Source organism: Rhododendron vialii, chromosome 1a (genome assembly GCF_030253575.1).
Source record: "Rhododendron vialii isolate Sample 1 chromosome 1a, ASM3025357v1".
NCBI lineage: Eukaryota > Viridiplantae > Streptophyta > Magnoliopsida > Ericales > Ericaceae > Rhododendron > Rhododendron vialii.
In genome coordinates, this window is record NC_080557.1 from 5,939,245 (window position 1) to 5,962,106 (window position 22,862).

Here is a 22,862-nt window from a genome sequence, read left to right on the forward strand (position 1 = left end):
GATTCCTTTGAGTGGTGAGCGATCTCTACGTTCTGTATCCCTAGTTAAATCCTCGGGTGGTGATATCTGTATCCCGTTGGCTTTCTAACTTGGGTGGTGAGCGATTATCCCTTTATCCCTTTTTACCTTTCTTCCGTCCCATTTGAAAAATCCGCCGTCAAACCCGACCCATAGAACTCAAGTCCAACATTACATACTGCCTTCATACCTTGAATATAGAGTTTTGCAAGCGAGGGTAACTGTCTCAAAGGTGGCAAGGAAGTGCATTTTTCACAATTTTGGAACTTCAAGTAGACCATGTTAGAGAACAAAGAATTCCCAACCCAATTTGGGAATGTGAAGCCACTATAACCATTAATGGAAAGCTCTTTTAACTTCTTGTGAGGTTCTAGCATATCAAGCACTTTTGATTCAACACTTTCGTTCCGAGCATTATCGGATACGGTACTCCATTTCATCAATAACACATTTAAGCCTTGTTTATCCTTCAAGTTGGCCCTCTTCGCATCTAGAGCATCTGTCACATTCTCCAACCCTGATATACTAAGTGTCCCTCTAAGATGAATCAGGCTGCCCAGCTCAGTTATCGTAGACCCGCCACCATTGCCAACAATGAAGTTTGATAAAGTTTGAAGACTTGTCAATTTTCCTATTTTTGGTGGCATTTCTTGTAAGGAATTTGCACCAGTAACACCGAGATGACGCAAACTAATCAAGTCACTAGAGTTTGCAGCCAACTTCTTAAGATTTTTACAATCTCTCAAAATTAGCGTTTGTAGGTTGTAGAGAGTGCCTATTGATTCTGGTAACATTAAAATCAAGGCACATGAAAGGTCAAGGTACCTCACATGCTTCAAATCCCCAATCGAATTGGAAAGTTCACCTATTTGATATCTTCGCAAACTAAGCACACGTAAACGTTTGAGCTCTGGTAGCAGACGAAGGGGAACGTCGCTAGTCAAGTAGGACTCATCTTGATATCTAGACCCACATGGTAAAAAAGTTCGCAAATTTTTGGCTTTGTGAAAGGCATCAAATTTCTTTATGTCATCGCGAAGGCCGCGCATGTAAGATGAATGTCGAGCCTTAGTGATACTTTTATCCCCCTCACTCTCTTTTAGCTTATCCTCCAGCCGGAAACATATTTTTTTTGCAAAAAATTGAGCCAAATCATTGATGAGGTCATGCATAACAAAGAGTTCACTACTACGTGATAGTTGAAAAAATGACCTCGATAACAATTCTTGGAAGTACTCGCACCCAAGATCTTCCATTTCCTTTTGTCCTTTTTGCTTTGGAATTAAGCCTTCTGCCATCCACAAGTAAACTAGTTCCTCCTTCTCAAATTCGTAATCCTTCGGCAATATGGAACAATATGAAAAACACTTCTTCAAATATGAAGGGAGGTGATAGTAACTTAATCTCAAAGCTGGAAGAATATGACTTTCCTCGTCTGATAACTCCCACATTTTACTGTTCAATACTCCTTTCCATTCAACCTCTGTCAATTTACACCGTAGGAGGCCACCGAGTGTCCTAACAGCCAAAGGCAAGCCTTTACATTTTTTGATAATTTCTCGACCAATTGAAACCAAATTTTGATTTGTAGCCATACTTCTATCCTCAAATGCATGTTGTACAAACACTGACCAACAATCATCCTCTAATAGTTCTGTTAGGAAATGATCATATCTATTGGCTCCAGCCATTGTATTTGCAACATCCCTATTGCGTGTTGTTACAATGACTTTACTTCCTAGGGCTCCATCATTGAAAGGACTCTTTAAACTGCTCCAGTCACTATGGTTTTTGTTCCACACATCATCAAGAACAATCAAGAACTTTTTCCCGGCCAAAGCCTTTTTTAGCTCATCTTGAACTTGAGCCAAGGCTTTAAACTCGCACGACCTTTTAGTGACAAACTCAAGAATAGCTTTTGTCACTCCAACAATGTCGAACACTTCTGATACACAAACCCATGCTTTCATCTCAAAATGCTTGTCCACCATCTCGTCGTTGTAGACCATCTGAGCAAGGGTGGTCTTGCCGACTCCACCCATACCCACAATCGGGACTACACCAACTTTGTTAGTACCAGATTGATCACTTAGGAGCAACTCTATTATCACTTTTTTATCATTATCCCTACCGTATAAACAAGGTTCAATTATCAACGAGGATGTTGGTTGTCTTTGTGAAGCATTACCAGACCCCCCTGCAGCAATGTTTCTCAAACCAAGCCCCTTCAATCGATCAAAAAGGTCTTGCAACCTCGCAGTGATCTCATCCATCTTGGACTTCATTTTAGAATCAGACACAATAGTGCTTGGATTGAAATGTGTGCAGCAATTAGGTATGAGTTTACGTACCTTACTGGTGCTAGCTCGAGGCACTTCCATCACCTTCTGTCGCAAAGCTTCTGTTGCAAACTCGTCCAGTACGTCATCCATATCATAACTCAAGTCCTCAAGATCCTCCAGCCACAAATTAACACCCCGATCAGTGACTTGTTTCTCCTCAGCATCTGCAACCACCGCCTCAACTTGTTCCAACATCCTCTTCCATTTCAGAAGCAGAGCATGAATCCGCTCCTTACGTGCAAAGTTCCAAAGATCGCCGGATGCTAACTTCTCAAATAGCACATTAACGAAAGCGCCAAGAAAAATTTCAGCCATTTTTTGTTTGCTCTATGGAAAAGGAATTTGTGTTAATGCTGGCAGGCCTTCACAAATGGAGTTTTGTTACTTGGGAAGTGGAATCTGCTTTTCTTTTCTTTCGGGTAAATTAATCTCCTTTTGACCTTTTCTTTGTCGGTGAGAAAAGCATAATGCGGGGCCCTTCTCCTTGAATTCTCTCACTTGAGAGAGGTCAATAACGGGAGTGTGCTATGTAATTGTTGTATAAAAAATTTTAAAAATTAGAAAAGCTTAGGTCCCGTTCCGAAAACGGAAATAAGTACTCATTTTTTAAGAAGACAATTTCAAGCTTAAAAATCATGTGTTTACGTAAATAATTTTTCTATCAATATAGATCTTGTTTGATAGATCTCATTGAGATCTTTTATACGGTGAAAAAAAATTGAAAAATAATTTTTCATTTATATTATTTTTGAGTTTAAAAATGTAAAATAAGTACTTATTTTTTAAGAAAGTGTTTTGGAACGGAGCCTTATTTATACGGAAGGTTCCCAAAACGTGTCTATTGAGTCCCCAACATTAATAATCCCCGTTTAGAAAGTCCGTGGCTTAACTCCGTTACATGTTGCCGTAAAAAATGAGGGCATTATAGTCAAACCCCCACAATTCCCCTCTTTCCCCTTCATTTCCCCCACATTGTCCCCGTCATCAACCTCTAAGAGCCCGTTCCAAAAACTTTCTTAAAAAATAAGCAGCTTATTTCACATTTTCAAACTCAAAAATAATGTAGATGAAAAATAATTTTTTAATTTTTTTTGCACCGTATAAAAGATTTTGATGGGATCTATCAAACAAGATTCATAGTGGTAGGAAAATTATTTATGTAAACACATTATTTTTGAGCTTAAAATTGTCTTTTTAAAAAATAAGTACTTATTTTGAGTTGCGGAACGGAGCCGAAGCCCCCAAACCCACCCTAACCGACTAAATCAAACGCGCCACGTCCACCATCGGGTTTTTCCATGTCACCAACCATAGCGCCCGCCTCCACGCCATTCGACGCACACTCGCCGCTGTCACTTATGTTCTTCAAAGGGCAAACCCAAAACATTAATGAATCTAGAAATTGAGAAAAAAAAAACAGGAACTCAACAAATCCCAAGCCCAATTCACCCCCGGAATTCCTATGAATTTTTCTTCCACTTCCTAACGAAAAATCGGAGGAATCGCCCTATTACACCTTGCTCTATGTTTGGATTCCAAGGAAAAAAGCAGAGAGGAAACTTTGTTGAAAAAGAAAAAAAAATGTTGTGCAGAATGATACCACCGAGGAAGACAAAAACGGGAAACGTTTCAGTTTTACCTGAACATATACGATCTCACTACCATCAATGGCTACGCTTATTGGCTACCTTGGTGTGTATCATTCTAGTGTACGATGTAAGAAAAAATTATTGGTTATCTAGGTTGGATCTGGTGTTTTTTTTATTGGAAATCATTATGCTTTGTGGTTAATTTGCTAAGAAATTGGAGGAAATCAGAAATGATCCGGGATTTGGTGAAGTTGCTGGTGCAGAATGAGGTGGCCGGGGCATTGAAGGTGAAGTTTGGGGAGAAGTGGGTGGATGTGGAGTCGGTGGAGGGTGTGGTTGTTATCAACATTGGGGATATTCTTCAGGTATGCTAGTTTCCAAAATTAAAGGGCATTGTTTTGTGTGATCTTCTTCTTCTTGTAGGGTTGATTTTTGGGACCACAGTGGAGTGGAGGTGTAGAGAAGAGGAGAAGCCGTAAATCTCCATTGATAATGGAGAGAAAGGGAAAGTGAGGAATGGAAGGGATTTGACTATAATGCCCTCGTTTTTTACGGCAACATGTAACGGAGTTTGGTCCAGGGACCTTCTAAAGCGGATTGTTAACATTGGGGACTCAATAGACGCATTTTGTACAATGGGGACAAAATTGAAATTTCGAAAATTCTTTGGGAACCATACATACAAATAAGCCAATTAGTTTCTAACACTTGCTCATCTAATTTGTTATCGAATATTTTAATAATTGTCCTCCTTTTTATGTATCAATAAAAATTTAACACTGAACCTGTTTGTTAGTCAGTCTAGCTTTGGGGATCAAATAGAAATGGTGGTTGAGCATCTCCAACCCATCTTTAAAATGCTAAAATAGAGAATGGATATGACATATTAGAGGGAGATTTTATAATTTATTCCTATTTTTTGCACTTTATGAGAGAATCTAAGAGGAACCATCGTACTTTTTAGATATTTGGGTCTCCTAATTGCTTTTGATTCTCCAAATATATAAACCTTATTCTCATTTTGGAGACAAAATCTTTAAAAAGTACGATGGGTCTCTCCTAAATTCTCTCATAAAGTGAGTGGGAATCAATTACAAAATCTTCCTCTAATATGTCACATCCATTTTCCATTTTAGCATTTTAGAGATGGATTGGAGATGCTGGGTGATATGGTAGAAGGAGAGGTTAATTGAGGAGAGGAGGTCATTTTATACTTAGTTTGGTTGACAGTTTAAATGAGTGGATAAAATTGGGTGGATGATGAAAAAAGATAACAAGTTATTTGTTGCCTCGGATCAAAAAAAAAAAAAAAGTTATTTGTTGCCCTTCAAAAATCCATTTTTACACAAGTTTGAAGGTGGGGAAGGATTATTGGCTAAGCGGGGAAGGGATAGGGCAGTGCATGGTCTGAATCAGATCGGACGCAAGTCACAAGTTTTAGAAAATGCAATCCGTGTCCAGACCACAAGTTCTGAATCAGATCGGACGCAAGTCACAATTTTTAGAAAATGCAATCCGTGTCCAGACCACAAGTCTCACAGTCCGGTTCTAATTCGAACCATGAGTCGCAGTTCGGTTCCGCTTTTATACACAGATCGCATCAACCAAATTCGTCATGACAAGTAAATACTTGATTCCATATTCCAAAAATATAAAAACCTAAGCCAAGTATCAAAAGTGTAGTAAAAAAACTAAGCCAGGTATCAGATTCCAGCAACAAGATAGTTCCAGGTATCAAAACTTACTTTTCTCTTATTCCCGTTAGAGAAAATAGTTTCACACTTTCACTCTTCCAGATTTATGGCACATAAAATGACACTTACTTTTTTCATTTTTTTTTTCAATTACAGGAGTAACTTCACTCAATCTCGACCAAATTGTTATATATCATTTGAATGTGATTAAGCTACTGTGGGGATGATATGGTTTTAGGATTACATGACCCAAAATACCTCTATATAAAACTATATTTTTTGAAAAGCCTCTAAATCTATATGAGATTTCAGATTTTGTCAGCTTAAATCAACCATTAGCCCCAAAGTACTAAGAGGATAGTCGTTTTAGTCTGCAATACAAAAATTGTGTACTGTCTATTTCAGCATCGAAGTTTGAAATGTGTGTTTAAATGGTCCTCGTAGCTAACTCCGTCCAACTATTTTTTTAGAACTTTGGAACACAATTTTGTATTGAGAATCAAAATGATACATCGCTAATTTTTGGAGGAACATCGATAAAATGATACTTGAATGGATCGATATAGCATACCTATGTTGCGAATAAATTCTCTCCCGTATGCAACATTAACCCTGGCCTCTCTCTGTTTCTCATTGTCCTTTCAATTTTAGATCACACCATCTTCCTAAAGTTAAAAGAAGGAAGGGTCTCACAGTGGCCAAATATTCCAAGGTTTGAAGCCACAGGAGGTAATGTCCAGTAGTTCCTTTCAAGACTCCGGAATTAATCGAGATGCACGCAAGCTGATCCGAACATTCGATTATCAGAAAAAAGTTAGAAGAAGGGGTCCAACTTGTGCATCTTCAGCTTTTTTACTTTTGATTGTGTGATGAGAGAGTCTTCCTACCACCATAAAGAAGGCTCAATTGTTGAGTGAAAGTGTGAAACTATTTTTCTCTCTCTTACTTTCTCTTATTCCTGTTAGTGGAAATGCATCTTCTTCTTTTTTGAAAAAAAGAAGGCCCAATAACTAAAGTGAAACTTCGATACCCCATCGGGTAGTGATACTCACTTTTTTTTGACTGGGGGACTGTGTTATGCAGCTTCGTGCTGCGCAGCTCCGTCGAGGCCTTGTCGGCATCGGTTCGACGATCGGAGACGTTTACCGCGTAGAACTCGTGAGTTGAGCTCGTCGAGCACGTGGCATGTAGACTATTTATAAATCCTGGGTTATTTACACAAAAATGAGCCTGTAATGAAAATTCAAAAATTTCTAAATAACAACATAAATGGAAGTTCACTCGAAGGACTCATTTTGCTCTGGATCACTCATCATCAGCAGATCGAACAAAAAGAACACACCAACACCTAAATAGTTGCAATACTTTGTTTCCTGTCAACTAAGTATGGATCAGCCTTCTAATACTTTATATCGGGAAGCTCTCGAACTTTTTGAAGGCGTATTGACGTAGTTGTTCGAGCGATGGATCTAGTATCCTCGGGTAGCAGTAGGCTAAAAGAGTATTGGATTGCTTCTAAACACGACGTCTCCCGTTTGTTAATCTCTTTCAGCCTTGGGATTGGACTGATAATCCCAAGGGATTACTAATCCTTTGTTTGTTTTCACAATGAAGGTGTGGACTATAAGTCCCATGGGTATGTGAATCCCCTCATCAGGGGTATTACCAATTCCTTGGGGGACTTGGTATTAACAATCCAATCCCCTCCTTGCCAATGCACAAATACGAAAATAGCTTTCATCAATCTCATCTCCTTACCAATCTTATCCCATGTGAAGGGCAAAAACGGAAATGTATACTATCAATCCAATCCTATCCCATATGAAACAAACATGATATTAATAATCCTATCATCTAATCTCATCTCAAACAAACATACTCATCTCCAATCTCATTTCCTTACCAATCCCTTCTCATTACCAATTCCAATTTTAATCCCATCTCCTTACGAATCCCACCCCTCTAATACTTTTATCAAACGAGGCCCTAATGTTCCTTGAGATAATCTCATCATCAAAAAATTGCAACCTATGTTAAACTTCATGCAAAATTTGTCATTATTTATTCTACGCAATGTAGTTCTTTTTTTTAGGAACATCCAACATCAAGCTACTAGTACAAACACTAAATGGGTGTTGGTTTACAAAGCTATTTTATCTTTGACTAACTGGGTGCTAGTTTGACAATCTTGTTGGAACAAGGAGGGCATAATGAAACGCTTGTGATATGATCCTGCAAAAGCAACAAATGGGTTGTTGATAAGGTAATTTTAACAAGGAATCTAATTAAGGAAGAAATATATCGTGGATAAACGAATTGTAGTAACAATACTGCAAATATAGTAGATTCCATATTACAACTGCAAATATAATACTCCACAAGTATCTCTCTGATATGAATCAAGATGTCGCATTCAAGAACGCATGAACTAACAAACAAAAGACAAGTATTCGTAGTTTCAAACCAATTATAACGCACAATGTGCAATACAAATGGGTTGACAAACAAAATTTTAAAATACTTATGACATGCAAAAGTTCATCAAACTTTAGCATTGGGAATCATTTTATGCATAAAAAGTTATTGTTATTCTTGTATTTTTACCCTTAGAACTAAAATACCACATAAAATATTAATTATTTCTTCTATTTTACTTTTAGATAATAATAAATAAAAAAAATGAGCGGGATGGGGCGGGGTACCCATAAATTATCCGGTCTGGGGTCGAGAGTGGGGCTAACTTTTCGGGACTGGAGCGGAGTGTGGCAAAACCCGCCCCGTTGCTATTCCTACTCGAAGCCTAGTCTCCGTTGGGAGGTGCGGTGAGCTGACCCATCCAGGCTACCCCTTCGGTGGTTCCAAAGGGTGATCAAGTTAACGATTATTTAGCACGTTTGGTTTTAGTTAAATTCGATCTTGCAATTCCCGCCAATTAAAATCAGTCTCGGTAAGAAATCCTCCATCTGTATTTTCTCCCTAACAAATTTCCAAATTTAACGAATACCAAAAATTTATTGGTTCGTTTTGATTTCAGTTTGCCGAAGTTCCTCCTGTTGTGAAGGACGACTCGGGAGACAAATTGGTTCGTCTTTGTGCTATCTCAGGTAATTCTACACCCCCTTCTCTTTCAACAAAAATCAGATTGTTTTGTTTCAATACTGCTTTCCCCCCTCTTCTAGAGTTCTTTGGTGGGATTCGGATTGTGCATTTCTCTTTACTTCTTCCTTTGTTTTCCTTTTGTGTTTTTTCCTTGTGCTGCTGTGCATATCAAGTGTTCGACAAAATATGTCAATCGCAATTTTCATACCTTGGGGTTTGGTCCATCATTGTCTTTGTACAATTTGCTTACGTATGGGCCATGTGAATCTTGTTCGTAATGTGTATGCATTTTACGTGTTTGACGATTTTCCTCTTAGTTTCCATTACATGCACTTTTGCTGCTTTAGAGTTGGTGTTTGCTGCTAGGAACATCCATTTGTTTTGTATCCGTAAATTCGAAGCAAAACTGATTTGGGTGTTCTCCAAATTCAAGCATGTTAATGAACATCAAAATAGCTTTTGTTCCGATAATCATTATGTGAAAAGCATGAGATCATTGCACTCTAGGAAACCAAGTTTCAACCTCACCTATATTTCCAAAGATAGTATTGGCCGTTACCCAGCAATTGTGTTTTGGAATACGAGCAGATCACTCAGCTGAGCACGACTGAGACGAGCTCGAGTTGTGATTCAAATAATTTGGGGTGAACTCACTCGCCCAACTTAAACTGGTCCCTTCTGATGAAGGATATGAGCAGGACAGCATGGGTGACGAGGTCTGTGGTGACTATAGCAGGCCGAGCAGAATGGCTCGTTCCATTCCGAGCGTGATCTAGTAACCGTGGCCGAGGGTTCCTTTTGCCGAGGGTTCCTCTAATTACATCTTCTTTAATACTCCATTCCCTACACCTGCTCGGGAAGGAGGATACGATCGTTTCGATAGCCGCCGAAGGTCCCACAACATGCTCGGTGCCGAGCATGGCTTGGCCGACGGTCCAGCTCATCCGCGTCAGAACAGCATTCATGGCTATGATGATGGTCGTGATGTCATCCGAACGGTTATGAGAACAATGATGGTGGCACGTGAAGGTGCCAGCTCATCATGAAAACGGTTGCAAAACCCTAAACGTGATGCAACAGTGACATCAGCCGACGCGTGTCGAGCGTTGGTGCAATCTTGGAGTCCAAGCGAAGGGTTTCCTATAAATATCCCATTATGCCTTCTTGGATAGGTACGCAAAAAGAAAACCCTAGCTCCCAATCTCTAACTCTTCCTTGCAAGAAAACTGACTCTTGCACCGGAGGGCCATCCCGGAGAACCTCCGGTGTGGTCTCTTAGTCGTGCTTCGTTTTGCAGGACTGGGCGAAGGAGACAAGAGCAAGCCCCAAACCACCATTCAAAAAGGACGAACCACCCAAAATGGAGCCCCACAATTTGGTGAACCTGACGTGAACTTGATTTTCAGATCCACGGCGGCTCCTCCACCTCGACCGCCTCGTTCGTACCTAAAAACCTCACCCCCTCGAGATCTCCACTAGTCTCCTCCAAAGAAAAATGGGCGGAGCTCCACCACCACCTCCTCTTTTTCAACCCCTCAGCTCCTCTTTGCACATCACCTCTGAGACCGGTATCAACGCTGCCTCCCCATCTCACCCTCCTGGATTTACTCCTCCAGGCGTAAGCTCTTCCATCCAACGTCCAGTAGGTCTGAGCAAAGATGCTCTAGCATACGTTCAACTGCTAGAGCAGCAACAAGAACAGACCAACGCTGATGTAGCCGTCCTACGAATGGAGATCGAAAAAATTAAGGCCAAAGAATTCCCAACGGTCTCCCACTCTGGATCTCAGGATCGGCGCCGGAGAGGAAATTTGCCGCCCCCTCCGCCTTTGGGTATTGATGCACGGCCAAAAAGAATCTCAGTCCACGACCGCCTGGACCCACCATTGACGGACCATCGAACTGGGGACAGCGCTCGCCTTAGGCAGCAGCTCTCATCAGTTCATAAACGTCTCGGCAATGGTGCGGGACATACAGGCAGAGAAGGACGACGAGAGGGGAGCCCGCATACTGTCTTCTCCAGTTCATCGGCTGGAGACGAATACTCCCACGGCTCCCAAAGCTACGATACCGTGGAATTCCAAGACAACGATCAAGCTCTCATCCCATACAAATCCGAACGGCAAAGAAGCCGAACGCCAAGAAGAAACGGGAAAGGTCCCCAGAGCCATCGGATCGAACACGATGAAGTCCCTCGGGAAAAGGCCTATGAAGGACGAGCAACAAATTCAGTCAGCGCTCGGAGGCTAAACCGTGAAAGAAGCGTAAGTGTCGTCGTTCGGCAAGACGATCGCCCTAGCCGACGAAGAGTTTACCATACCGAAAATCTTCCAGAAGAAGACTACGGAAAGGTCCCCATAGAAAAGAGGGAGAGGGGATTCCAACGTCGGCAGGATGAGAACGAACGAAAACAAAGAGAACAGGAATGCCGAGCATCAAAGAAGTCTCGAAACGCTCGGGAAGGTCTTCCCCCTCGGCCAACCCACGAGTACCAATTGAAAAAGCTGACAGAATCACCCTTCTCGGCCAAGATCCAAGCCACTTTGCCGAAGCTAGGTCTACATCTTCCAAAATTCCAGAAGTTCGATCCCAGCACGACCGAGGCATACACCCATCTCATCAGCTACAGAAGCACCATCTCATGCGTCACCGACGATGATGCCATCATGTGCAAAGCATTCCCCTCGAGTCTTGGGCGCCTCGGCTTACTTTGGTTCAACCAATTAGAGGCTGGATCGATCCATAGTTTCAAAGAGCTTGAAAGAGCTTTTAACTATCGGTTCATCACTAGCAACAAGCAAGCTAAAGAAGAAGATGCCTTAGCCCAGATGAGAAAGAGGCCCGGCGAGACGCTTCGGAAGTATGCCGAACGTTACTGGCAGCTATTTAACGAGATACCCGGTGTTGATCAATACTGGGCGGCAAGGAATTTTAAGAATGGTTTGGAAACTGGAAGCAAGATCTTGGATGAGCTGGCAATAAGGGCGCCTCATGGAATGAATGAGCTAATGAGGACGGTAGAGCAGTTCTGTTCCTACGAAGAGTTCCTTGCCGAACGAGAACTTCAAGGAGGACAAAACTCAATTATACCTCAAAGCCTTCATGTCCCCACGCCCCAAATCGCACCACCGAAGCCTGTGGTCGCTGTCCAGCCGAAGAAGCAGGTCAACACAGTCAAGGTGGCAAACAAAAAGGGGCCGAAAGCTCATGACTATGTAGCTGAAACCACAGTTTTCAAAGAGCCAATTTATTTCCTCCTCCGTACAATAGAGAGGGAACCGTTCTTCGCCTGGCCGAACCCTCCCAAATTGAACACCGAAGAAGGAAACAACAACAATCGGAAGAGATGCTCGTACCATAATGAGCTCGGGCATTACACCACTGCTTGCGCTCCCTATAAGGCACTGTTGGAAAATCTGGCGGCACAAGGACTTCTTGATGATCATATCGATTGGACAAAGACGCCGAAGAGACAGCCGAACGCTGCCGGACAAAACCTTATTCCGCGTCCAGTCGGAGTAATCAATGTTATTCATGGGTCAACAACAAAGGAGGCAGCAAGACAGCTTCGTCAAGAGCTTGTCAAAGCTGAGAAAGTTACCCAAATTTTTTCCATCAATCGTGCTCCAAAACGAGTCAAAACGCTTGAGCGTCCTTGGTCAATCACCTTCACCGAGCAAGATTTACAACGTGTTCAAACACCCCATAGCGACGCTCTGGTGGTCACAATCCAAATCTCAACTCACTCTGTTAAAAGGGTGTTGATTGATCAAGGAAGCTCGGCAGAAGTAATGTACCTGTCTCTCTTTAAGGAACTCAAAATTCCTGAATCGTGCCTTCTCCCCGCTGAAGTCCTTCTTATCGGATTCAATGGCACTCCCGTTTGGCCTATTGGACGGATTACCCTCCCTGTTGTCACAGGCTCGGTTGCTTCTAATTTGGAGTTTGTCGTTGTGGACGCCCCGAGCCCATACAACGCGATCCTCGGCCGAAATTGGCTTCATTCAATAAAAGCCGTCGCCTCAACCTACCACCAGGTGGTCAGATACATCGGCGCCAACGGCAGACAGGAAGACCTATTTGGAGATCAGTTACAAGCCAGACAGTGTTACGTCTCGGCCATTGGAAAGTCATCATGCACCAGAAGAGTACATTGGGTTGAAGTCCCCGACAAACCAGTTCTTGAAGACGTCGGATCTCTTCCTGAAGAGAAATCAGTTGAGGATCTTATCAAATTCCCTCTTAACGACGATGCATCACGTTATTTCATGCTCGGCGCTGGTCTATCCCAAGCCGAGAGTGAAGAAACCTTGCAGTTCCTAAAAAGTAACATCGAAGTTTTTGCATGGACACCGTACGAAATGCCAGGCATTGACCCAAAGCTTATCCAGCACTCCCTTAAAGTTTCAAAATCAGCAAAGCCTGTAATTCAGAAGCCTCGGCGGTCAGCCAGCATTCACGCCGACGCAGTTAACGAAGAAGTCGGCAAACTCCTCGAGGCTGGCGCCATCAAAGAAGTACAATACCCCACTTGGCTCGCAAACCCTGTGGTGGTGAAAAAGAAGAATGGAAAATGGAGAGTTTGCGTGGACTACACCAACCTGAATGACGCTTGTCCGAAAGACTGCCTTCCCCTTCCAAAAATTGATCAACTGGTAGATGCAACGGCGGGTCATGCTCGGCTGAGTTTCTTGGATGCTTACCGAGGCTATCACCAGATAGCCATGGATCCCGACGACATGGAAAAGACTGCATTCATCACACCCAGGGGCCTCTTCTGCTACCTAGTTATGCCGTTCGGCCTTAAGAATGCTGGTGCCACATTCCAAAGAATGGTATACTTGTTGTTCGGAATTCTCATCGGAGAAATCATGGAAGCTTATATCGACGATATGGTGGTGAAAAGTCTCAAGGCTGAGAATCACCTCTCTCATCTAGCTGAAGTCTTTGCAATCTTGAAAAAGCACAAGCTACGGCTTAACGCCGACAAGTGCGCCTTCGGAGTTAGCTCAGGGAAGTTCCTCGGCTACTTGGTTACTCGGCGCGGTATCGAGGCAGATCCGAACCAGATCTTCGCTATTCAGCAATTAAAACCACCATCCACTCCTCGGGAAATTCAGAAGCTAACGGGGATGGCTGCGGCTCTCAACAGGTTTATTAGCCGCTCGTCGGATAAATGCCATGTCTTCTTCCAAACTCTCAAGAAACAAAGCCGACGAAGTTTCAAATGGACGGAAGATTGTGATGCAGCCCTCGCCGAGCTAAAATCTTATCTCAGTTCGGCCCCACTTCTTGTCAAACCAGTAGCTTTCGAAACTCTTCATCTCTATCTAGCTGTCTCTCCACACGCCGTGAGCTCGGCTCTTGTCCGACGGGAAGGCCTTGAGGACCAACCAATCTACTTTTCTAGCCGAACCTTGCTCCCAGCACAGACCAGGTATCTGCCATTGGAGAAGCTTCTTCTAGCATTGGTTACAGCAGCTCGGAAATTGCTCCCTTATTTTCAAGAGCACCCCATCATAGTTCTCACCGAGTTTCCACTTAAGAACCTCTTGAGGAAGGCTGATCTATCTAGCAGAGTATCTCAATGGGCAGTCGAATTAGCAAATTTTGATATCCACTTTGAGCCTCGAACTGCAATCAAGGCACAAGTATTGGCAGACTTTATTGCTGAATTCACCCCTGGAAGCCCGGACGAGGAAGCACTGGTAAAGCCTAATTACGGATGCTGGAACAACAAGAGGCTCGGAAAGTTTGGAACTTATTTAGCGGAGACGTTTGGAAGTTGCACGTCGACGGGGCATCAAACAGCAACGGCTCGGGCGCAGGGGTCGTTCTTGTAAACCCTTGTGGCGTCCTTCATGAAAGTGCTATCACAATCAACTTCCAAGCCACAAACAACGAAGCCGAATATGAGGCTCTGATTGCTGGTCTCCGAGCCGCGGCAAGTTTACAAGTTGAAGATCTACAAGTGTTCTGCGACTCTCAGCTGATCGTCAACCAAGTAACAGGTGATTATGAAGCTCGGGACCCAAGAATGATTAAGTATCAAGCTACCGCTCTAGAGATAATCCGAGGGTTCAAAGGATTCCAAATCGAACAGATCAACAGAGAGAACAACGCTCATGCCGATGCTCTTGCAAGTTTGGCCTCGGCAAGCAAAGCATCTGAATACCGACATATCAGCCTCGGCGAGATCCACGAGCCGAGCTTTGAAGTATCGAAAGAAGTATACAACATTTCCCTCGGCCCAAGTTGGATGGATGAAATCATCTCATTTCTCAAAGATGATACTCTTCCCTCTGACAAAAAGGAGGCCCACCGTGTACGCAACAAAGCAGCCTACTACTGGATCTCTGAGCTCGGCCAACTCTACAGAAAAAGCTTCACTGGGCCATATCTTCGGGTTGTTCACCCAACCGAGGTCCCGATTATTTTAACCGAGCTCCACTCTGGCAGCTGCGGTTGTCACTCTGGCGGCCGTTCCCTATGTCAAAGAGCTCTCAGTCAGGGATACTTTTGGAAAGGAATGAAGAAGGATTGTGAAGAGGTGGTCAGAAAGTGCAAGCCTTGCCAACTTTTCTCCCCCATACCAAGGCAACCAGCTCAATCTCTCAAACCTATCACTAGTCCATGGCCCTTTGCTCAGTGGGGCTTGGATATAGTAGGCAAACTTCCAACTGCCCCTGGGGGCTTCAAGTTCTTGATCACTGCAACGGATTACTTCTCAAAATGGGTGGAAGCCGAACCATTAGTCACAACAACTGAAACTGACGTTCGGCGATTCGTTTGGAGGAACATTGTCACAAGGTTCGGCGTGCCTTATGCTATTGTATCGGATAACGGCTCACAATTCGTCGGTAAGGAATTAACTGGACTCTGTGCTGAGTTTGGAATTAGATTTTTCAATTCAACCCCATCCTATCCCCAGGGCAACGGCCAGGCCGAGGCCACTAACAAAACTGTTTGCGCTGGCATCAAACGTCGGCTGGACTCTAAACGAGGAAAATGGGCCGAAGAACTTCCTAGGGTCCTTTGGGCCTACCGCTCCACTCCCAGACGCTCTACCGGCCAAACTCCCTTTGCAATGGCCTTCGGCATGGAGGCTGTCATACCACTGGAATCGAAGTTCCCGACCCTGCGCACCGAAACTTTTGATCTAGAATCTAACAATAATGCAGTGGCAACCGAGCTAATCTTAGCCGAAGAAAAGCGAGACGATGCTCAGCTCAAGTTAGCCAACTATCAGCAAGAAGTCGCTCGGGGCTACAATCGAAGCGTAAGGCTTAAGAAGTTCAGAACCGACGACTGGGTCTGGAGGAAGGTTGTCCGAGCCAATCAAAAGACAAAATTCAAACCAAATTGGGAAGGACCCTACAGGGTGATTAAAGAGGTCGGCAATGGCTCGTACAAGTTAGAAGACAAAGAAGGAAGGGAAATTGAAAATCCCTGGAATGCTCTGAATCTCAGGAAGGCCTACCTTTGAACTCTCGTTGATCGCACTCTATCACACCACCTATCAAGTCTATTACTTTTCCCTTACCAAAGTGCTGTACTTGTCTTGGCAATCTTTTTAATGAAAAGTATCTCCTACTTCTGAAGCATCAGTGTTCTTCATATTTGATTACAATGATTCAAAATTTCAATCAGTATAAGCTCGGTATTCTAAACAGTTACAGCTACGTTCGGATTTCTTTACTACAAACACGATTATGGCTCGGACAATTTGATTTCCAGCCACAACTCGATTAAACAAATTGGTTCGGCAATGTCCACCCCTAGAACATTTACTTAACATATTGCCTTGGTACAAGGCTGGCATTTTGAGCCGAGCCTTATACCAGCATTGGGGCTGTTTTGAGTAAATCATAAACAACTCAGACAACTTAACGTCCAAACAGAAAGCAATAGATGAACTTGAAAGTTTATCCTCAGTACGGCTATGTTCATAATTTGACTTGAACTAAATGGCCACATCAAACAATTACTCTACCTATTACCTTGGCATAAGACTGGCATTTTAAGCCGAGCCTTAAACCAAAGTAGGGGCTATCATATGAGTAACTATCAAAACTTTCAAAACAAACCAAGATTGTTTAACCCTCGGCAGCCAAAACCAGAAAATATTTCTAAGGCATGAAGAAATATTCAGTGCAAAAACAAAGTTGGAATTTTTTCTAAGTCATTCAAACACAAACTTGAAATTCAGAATCTCCTACCCAGAGGGCTCGGCTTGGTAAAACGTTCGATGCCGACCCCCTTTAAACTATTACATCTGGCATGGCAAAACCCCAAATGTTCGGTGCCATCCAGTCCAAAAGCAAAGTTCAAAAATATTCAGAAACAAAACAAAATGAAACTTAAAGTGAATCCTAAACTTGGGCATCTTCCGCAACTTTATCTTGAGCCTCGGGACAGCTTTCGGCATCGGCAACCTTCTCCTGTTGATCGAGGCCAGGCACATCGGTCATCTCTTCATCATCATCTTCAGGAGGAAGAGGCTGACACTTCTCCTCCGTGTACGGAAGGTCAAGGTCTGGCAATGCCGGCTCGGGAAGTTGCTTCAGAAAACCCGACTCAGGTTGAATGGCCATAACACCGGCCATGGCGTCGGCACCGGCAGAATACCCCAGCTTGAAAAAGTCAGGTAAACGAGCTTCGAGCTCGTCGTTTACCATCTTGTGAGCAATCTGGGTATACTCCAGCGCGGCTCGGTTAATTCCAGCCTCATAGCCTTTGGCGTCAGCAGCCTTGAGCTTCTCCTTCTCTTCCCTTCTCATCTTTTCGGCATCAGCCTCGGCAGCGGCCTTAACGTCGGCCAGCTCCTTCTTCAGCCGCTCCAGCTCTGCTTCCGCATCTTTTGCCTGCTGATCTGAGATCCTCCATTTGGTTCGGTAGGAATCTCGGTCAGACCTGTACCGTTCACGCTCGGCAGTAACTTTGGTGGCCTTGTCATATGCTTTCAGGGCAGCCTGTCTAGCCTGTCAGAACATGGGAGTAAAAGATTACCACAAAGCAAGTGCAAAGCAAAAATCACAAATACAAAAAAGTAAGCACAAGTAATACCTGCACAAGATGCGAGCACATTTCCCCGAGCCCTGGGATCAGGTCGGTTTGCACTTGATCGTAGTCTCTCGGGAGAGCTAGACCCCTGAGGAGCGTCACTGCAAGATTTGGTTCTTCCTTAACGGAATCACTCAATTGCAAGACCCTTCCGTCAGACATTGTGTAGGAAGGGCTGAATTGCCGTCGGATTGCAGCTTCGGTTGCAGGATCGGTAAGATCGATGTGAGGCTCGGGAAGATTCCTTTGCTCTTTGGGAGGAGAGGCTCGGGCAACGCTCGAGGGAGCTGACTGAGAAGGGTTCGACAGAAGAACATCCTCAGATGTCTTCTGTCTCTTCTCTTTCTGTTGGGGCTGCTGGTCCGAAGAGCCTCGGCTCCGAGCCGGGTTTGCCGACTTTGTCGGTATCACTGGCCTTGGAATGTTTCTTCTCGACATGTCTTGGGCAGCAGCGTCAGTTAAATCGTCGGATCTAAAGGGAGTAAGCCACTCCTCGGCGGTATATCCGATCTTCGGCAACCGAACACCTTGCTGCCGCTTCTCCCGAACGTTTTCAATGTAAGAAGCTCCCCCCTTTTTCGATGCTCCGGTTGTCTTGGAGGCACCCGCTTTCTTCTTCTTTGGTTCGGGTTCGGCTTCTTTACTCTTCTCTTTCCGTCTTAGCACGCCCTTGTATGAAGGTTTGTAGTCGAGAAGGGTTGGAGCGTGTCGGCAAGCTTGGGCGAGAAGCGTGTCGCAAGCTTTCTCTCGGGAATTTGTATTCAGTCCCTTCGATATAGGACCGAGCTCTGCAAAAACAAACAGCAATTCAAGAAATACTCTCATAAGAAGAGAAGACAAAACTAAAGCGTAATTAACGACTTAAGCACGATTCGGTCTGATTACCTCTTGTATCAGCAACTTTCGGAACGGCGTACCGACGAAGACCGTCGCCGAACTCAAAGTTTCCATGCACTTCGAGGTAAAAATCGGCCCATTTATCCGTGTCGGATAGACCTTCGATCAAGGGGATCTTTTTAGGTCGGGTTGAAAGATACCGACGACCAGATTTGCCATGACGAGACATGGTGTAGGTAAAGAAAAGGTCCGTCGGCTTGAAGTCCAGATTTTGGCTCTCCATCAGGGCAATTACCGACATGATGATTCGGTAACTGTTGATTGCCAATTGATGGGGAGCCAAGCTAAACTTCCATAGTATCTCCCTAAGGAAAGGGTGAAGGGGGAACCGTAGCCCGGCCTCGCAGATGGCCATTAGGGGCACGGTTATGTGCTCGGGACGGTGATCCCTGTGGTCCTTTATATCGGTGCTTTTGACTCTGTGAATCAGAACGTCGTCGGGAATGTCGAACTTCCTACGGAACGCTGCATACTCTCCCGGATCGCCACTAAAGTAGTGGGCATAAGGGCATAACAGTCCCTTGTCAAAGAGGTCAGCATCGCTCGGCGCCGACGTTGAAGCCTCGGTTCCTGACATAAGCCTAGATTTGGCCTCTTGTCCCACGAGTGGCTCGGTCTCAGATTGGGTGTCTGAAGAGAAACTAATCTCCGGCTCTGTAATAAATCCATCTGCAGCATACTCGTAGTTGCGCTCGGCGTTAGAGTCGTCTGTCACTGGAGAAGTTGCCGACATCCTTGTTGAAGAAGATACAACCGCTCGGCTATTCCTCAACCTACGCCACTCGATAAGTTCGCTGAGGAATTGACGATCGGATTCGGTTTCCGAGCAATCCGAGTCTGATGACACGTCGATGACCTCGTGAGCCAGACCTAGGAAAAGAACAAAGGGGTATTAAGCTAGAGAAATCTGCGTCGGCAAAGAAGATCGTGTGGAAGTACGGTTCATCTTATCGGCTCACGAGTCATATTCTAACCTATAGTGGGCTCGGTACTCCTACAAAGACTCTCCTACGTTCGGCAAAATAAGAGGGTTGGGGAACGTTCGGTAATTTATCCCTAATAAATAAATCGTTCGGCTGAGCCCCAGATGTCCTATGGGGGCTCGGAAGAACAGGATGAGTTCAGGGATGAACATCATCGTTCTCCCCAGAAATCCACTATTCATACAGTACAAAAAACTCAAAAATCATCCCAAAAACCCAGAAAATAAGCATAAAAAGCGAGAGAAAGACTAAAACGACAAGAATCGATGACATACCTGAAGATTTCAGTTGATTTGGGGCTTGAAGTTGAGGATTTGGATTCAAGCTGAGCTCTGGAACGGAAATGAAGAGAAAGAAGGTCCAAGCGCTAGAGAGAGAAAGTGCAGGAGAACTTTCTCTCTCCTCCTTCACCGGTATTTATAAGCAGAGCAGGCCTTTTCGAATTTCCCGCCCATCATTTCACCGCCGAACCCCTCGCCAACCTCTACGTGACACGTGGCAACTGAAGCCCTTGCCCATGGCAGCCGTCCCCTCGTCTGCCCAGATGTCCTTTCAACTGACGCACCCGTTCGAATACTCGACAGCTGTTACCCAATCTGGGGCTCGGATTTTTCTGCCGAAGGTTCAAGCTCGGCCAAGTTTTGAATCAACCCATACCGAGTGAAAAGCTTCGGCATGGTTGAGGGGCTATTGTAGCAGGCCGAGCAGAATGGCTCGTTCCATTCCGAGCGTGATCTAGTAACCGTGGCCGAGGGTTCCTTTTGCCGAGGGTTCCTCTAATTACATCTTCTTTAATACTCCATTCCCTACACCTGCTCGGGAAGGAGGATACGATCGTTTCGATAGCCGCCGAAGGTCCCACAACATGCTCGGTGCCGAGCATGGCTTGGCCGACGGTCCAGCTCATCCGCGTCAGAACAGCATTCATGGCTATGATGATGGTCGTGATGTCATCCGAACGGTTATGAGAACAATGATGGTGGCACGTGAAGGTGCCAGCTCATCATGAAAACGGTTGCAAAACCCTAAACGTGATGCAACAGTGACATCAGCCGACGCGTGTCGAGCGTTGGTGCAATCTTGGAGTCCAAGCGAAGGGTTTCCTATAAATATCCCATTATGCCTTCTTGGATAGGTACGCAAAAAGAAAACCCTAGCTCCCAATCTCTAACTCTTCCTTGCAAGAAAACTGACTCTTGCACCGGAGGGCCATCCCAGAGAACCTCCGGTGTGGTCTCTTAGTCGTGCTCGTTTTGCAGGACTGGGCGAAGGAGATAAGAGCAAGCCCCAAACCACCATTCAAAAAGGACGAACCACCCAAAATGGAGCCCCACAGTGACTGCTTGTTGGTTCATGAGAGCAAGGGTCGAGATTGCATGGGACCCACATTTGCAAGCAGATCAAACGGTTGTAGAGAGATTGATCATTGCTAGCCGCCCTCCCCCCCCCCCCCCCCCAAACAATTTCTACTGGTAGAATTTTTTTTGAGGGGAGGGGATTTGAATTTCGTTCTTCTGACTTCATGATTGCAAATACCTCCCGCCACTCTTTTAGCTCTCTTTCATTTTCTTAGTTGTTTGGTTCTTATATGTTTGATTTTATGTTGGGAAATTTTAATTGTGAAGTGGGGTTGTTTAAATGAATAATGGAAGTGGGTTTGCAGCATTTGCTCCATAGGACTGGGGTTATGCCATTTTTGCTATTGAGGCTTTGTTAAGTCGGGTTTGGGTTGGAAGGACTGAAAGGCTGATAGCACATGTAGTAGGGCATTTTGGTACACTTACATTATATTTTGGAAGGAAATTTGCTGCCAATTTGTTTGCTACACTTTTTGTTTAGTTTTGAGAAATAATTTAACTGTCTCACTTTAAATGAAAGTTTAGGGAGTGTAAGTATATAATAATGAAGTACAAAGTACAAGGGTTATATCTTAAAATTCATACCGCTTGATTCTAGGATCATCCTCAGGGATGTTCTACTTGACATTGTCTGTAATATTGGCACCAACATCAGCAGCTTTTGGATGAATACCTCCACTTCCTCTGCCAAAAACAGGACCATAGAAAACCCATATAGGCCGAAACCAGTTACAGATTCAAAGAGGCCTTCCTTTCAGAAGTGAGATCACCACCGGGCTTAAAGAAGATGGAAATACCTCCTAAGTGCAGCCATGATCTTATATACAATAACACCACCACATGTACTCTTACCTTTTTTGGAGTGAAAATTCTTCTCTCCAATGGAAATTCACCCACTCTTTTTCAAATCTCACAATAAAATTTGAACAATCTGTACAAGAAAGAGCTGTTATTGACACTTACCGCTTCCAATCATCACCGTACTACATATGAGCAAAACCAAAGACCATTTGCAGCAAGAAGGAAACCCACAACTGCACCGGAATAAAGACGCCTTGCAGCAAGAAGGAAACCCACAACTGCACTAGATTAAAGACGCCTTGACAAGAGACTTCCCAACACCCTTTCTTGCCTCTAAGGTGGTTCTGGAATTTGAGCTGGGAACCTCTGAAGTGACGGCACCACTCAAGAAAGATATAGTGCTGAAGACAGCACTGGAAAGAGCAGGCTTGCACATTCTGGTGCTGTCATAAGTACAAGGCTAACTGTCTGTGCTGAATCCATCTACAAACCATGGAAAACGATGATTAATGCGGGAAAAGCAACCATGAAAACAACTTCTTACAAGGGCATGTCTTGAATCACAGGATAAAGGCATGAACATTGAGGAATCTGCACTGACAAGTTAAAAGATAGTAACATTTGGGAAGAAACAAAATGAGAACATTAAGTTTGGAAGTATTGAATCCTGTCTCTCTTCCTCTTGTTGCAAAGTATTACTCAAGAAAATCGTCTTACAAAGAAGCATAACTCCGCTTCTCATAAGTGCAGCAGTGCAAATACAGAACATAATCTGGTAATGAAATACCAAAAAAAAAAGACTTAACTGTAACAACTTGATCAGTCATAACAACTTCATCACACGCGCTACATGTTTAGTCTAGATCAACGATGGCACCAGAAATTTTTCTCACATACACATTAAAAAGCTTCAAAGTTCAAATGTTACAACATACGTATTAAATCTAGCTTATCAATATTATGTAAACTTGTAATTCAAGAATGGTTATGGGGGAAGTTAGCATTATTTGTTGGTATAT

The 22,862-nt window shown here is 43.9% G+C and overlaps 2 protein-coding genes and 1 pseudogene across 2 annotated transcripts; all 3 read right to left on the reverse strand.

The window, feature by feature from the left end:
• The window catches only part of LOC131299616 (putative disease resistance protein RGA3), a 32,644-nt pseudogene that overhangs the window by 4,956 nt on the left and 4,826 nt on the right, over positions 1-22,862 (reverse strand).
• Positions 123-2,709, reverse strand: LOC131326921 (putative disease resistance RPP13-like protein 1). Its single transcript, XM_058359836.1, has one exon. It carries the CDS (start codon positions 2,673-2,675, stop codon positions 123-125), a length of 2,553 nt encoding a protein of 850 aa, XP_058215819.1. The 5' UTR covers positions 2,676-2,709.
• Positions 21,660-22,279, reverse strand: LOC131326931 (pyrophosphate-energized vacuolar membrane proton pump-like). The gene is made up of 4 exons (XM_058359847.1): positions 22,128-22,279; positions 22,006-22,076; positions 21,776-21,842; positions 21,660-21,726 (listed from the first exon to the last, which is right to left on the reverse strand). The coding sequence occupies exons 1-4, from the start codon at positions 22,277-22,279 to the stop codon at positions 21,660-21,662; spliced, it is 357 nt and encodes a 118-aa protein (XP_058215830.1).

Coding starts and splice junctions, on each gene's coding strand:
- LOC131326921 (XM_058359836.1), bottom strand. CDS start 2,675: ATGGCTGAAATTTTTCTTGGCGCTTTCGTTAATGTGCTATTTGAGAAG.
- LOC131326931 (XM_058359847.1), bottom strand. CDS start 22,279: ATGTGCAAGCCTGCTCTTTCCAGTGCTGTCTTCAGCACTATATCTTTC. Junction 22,077..22,127: donor GTCAAGGCGTCTTTAATCTA/GTGCAGTTGTGG, acceptor ATTCCGGTGCAG/TTGTGGGTTTCCTTCTTGCT. Junction 21,727..21,775: donor AGGAAGGCCTCTTTGAATCT/GTAACTGGTTTC, acceptor TGTTTTTGGCAG/AGGAAGTGGAGGTATTCATC.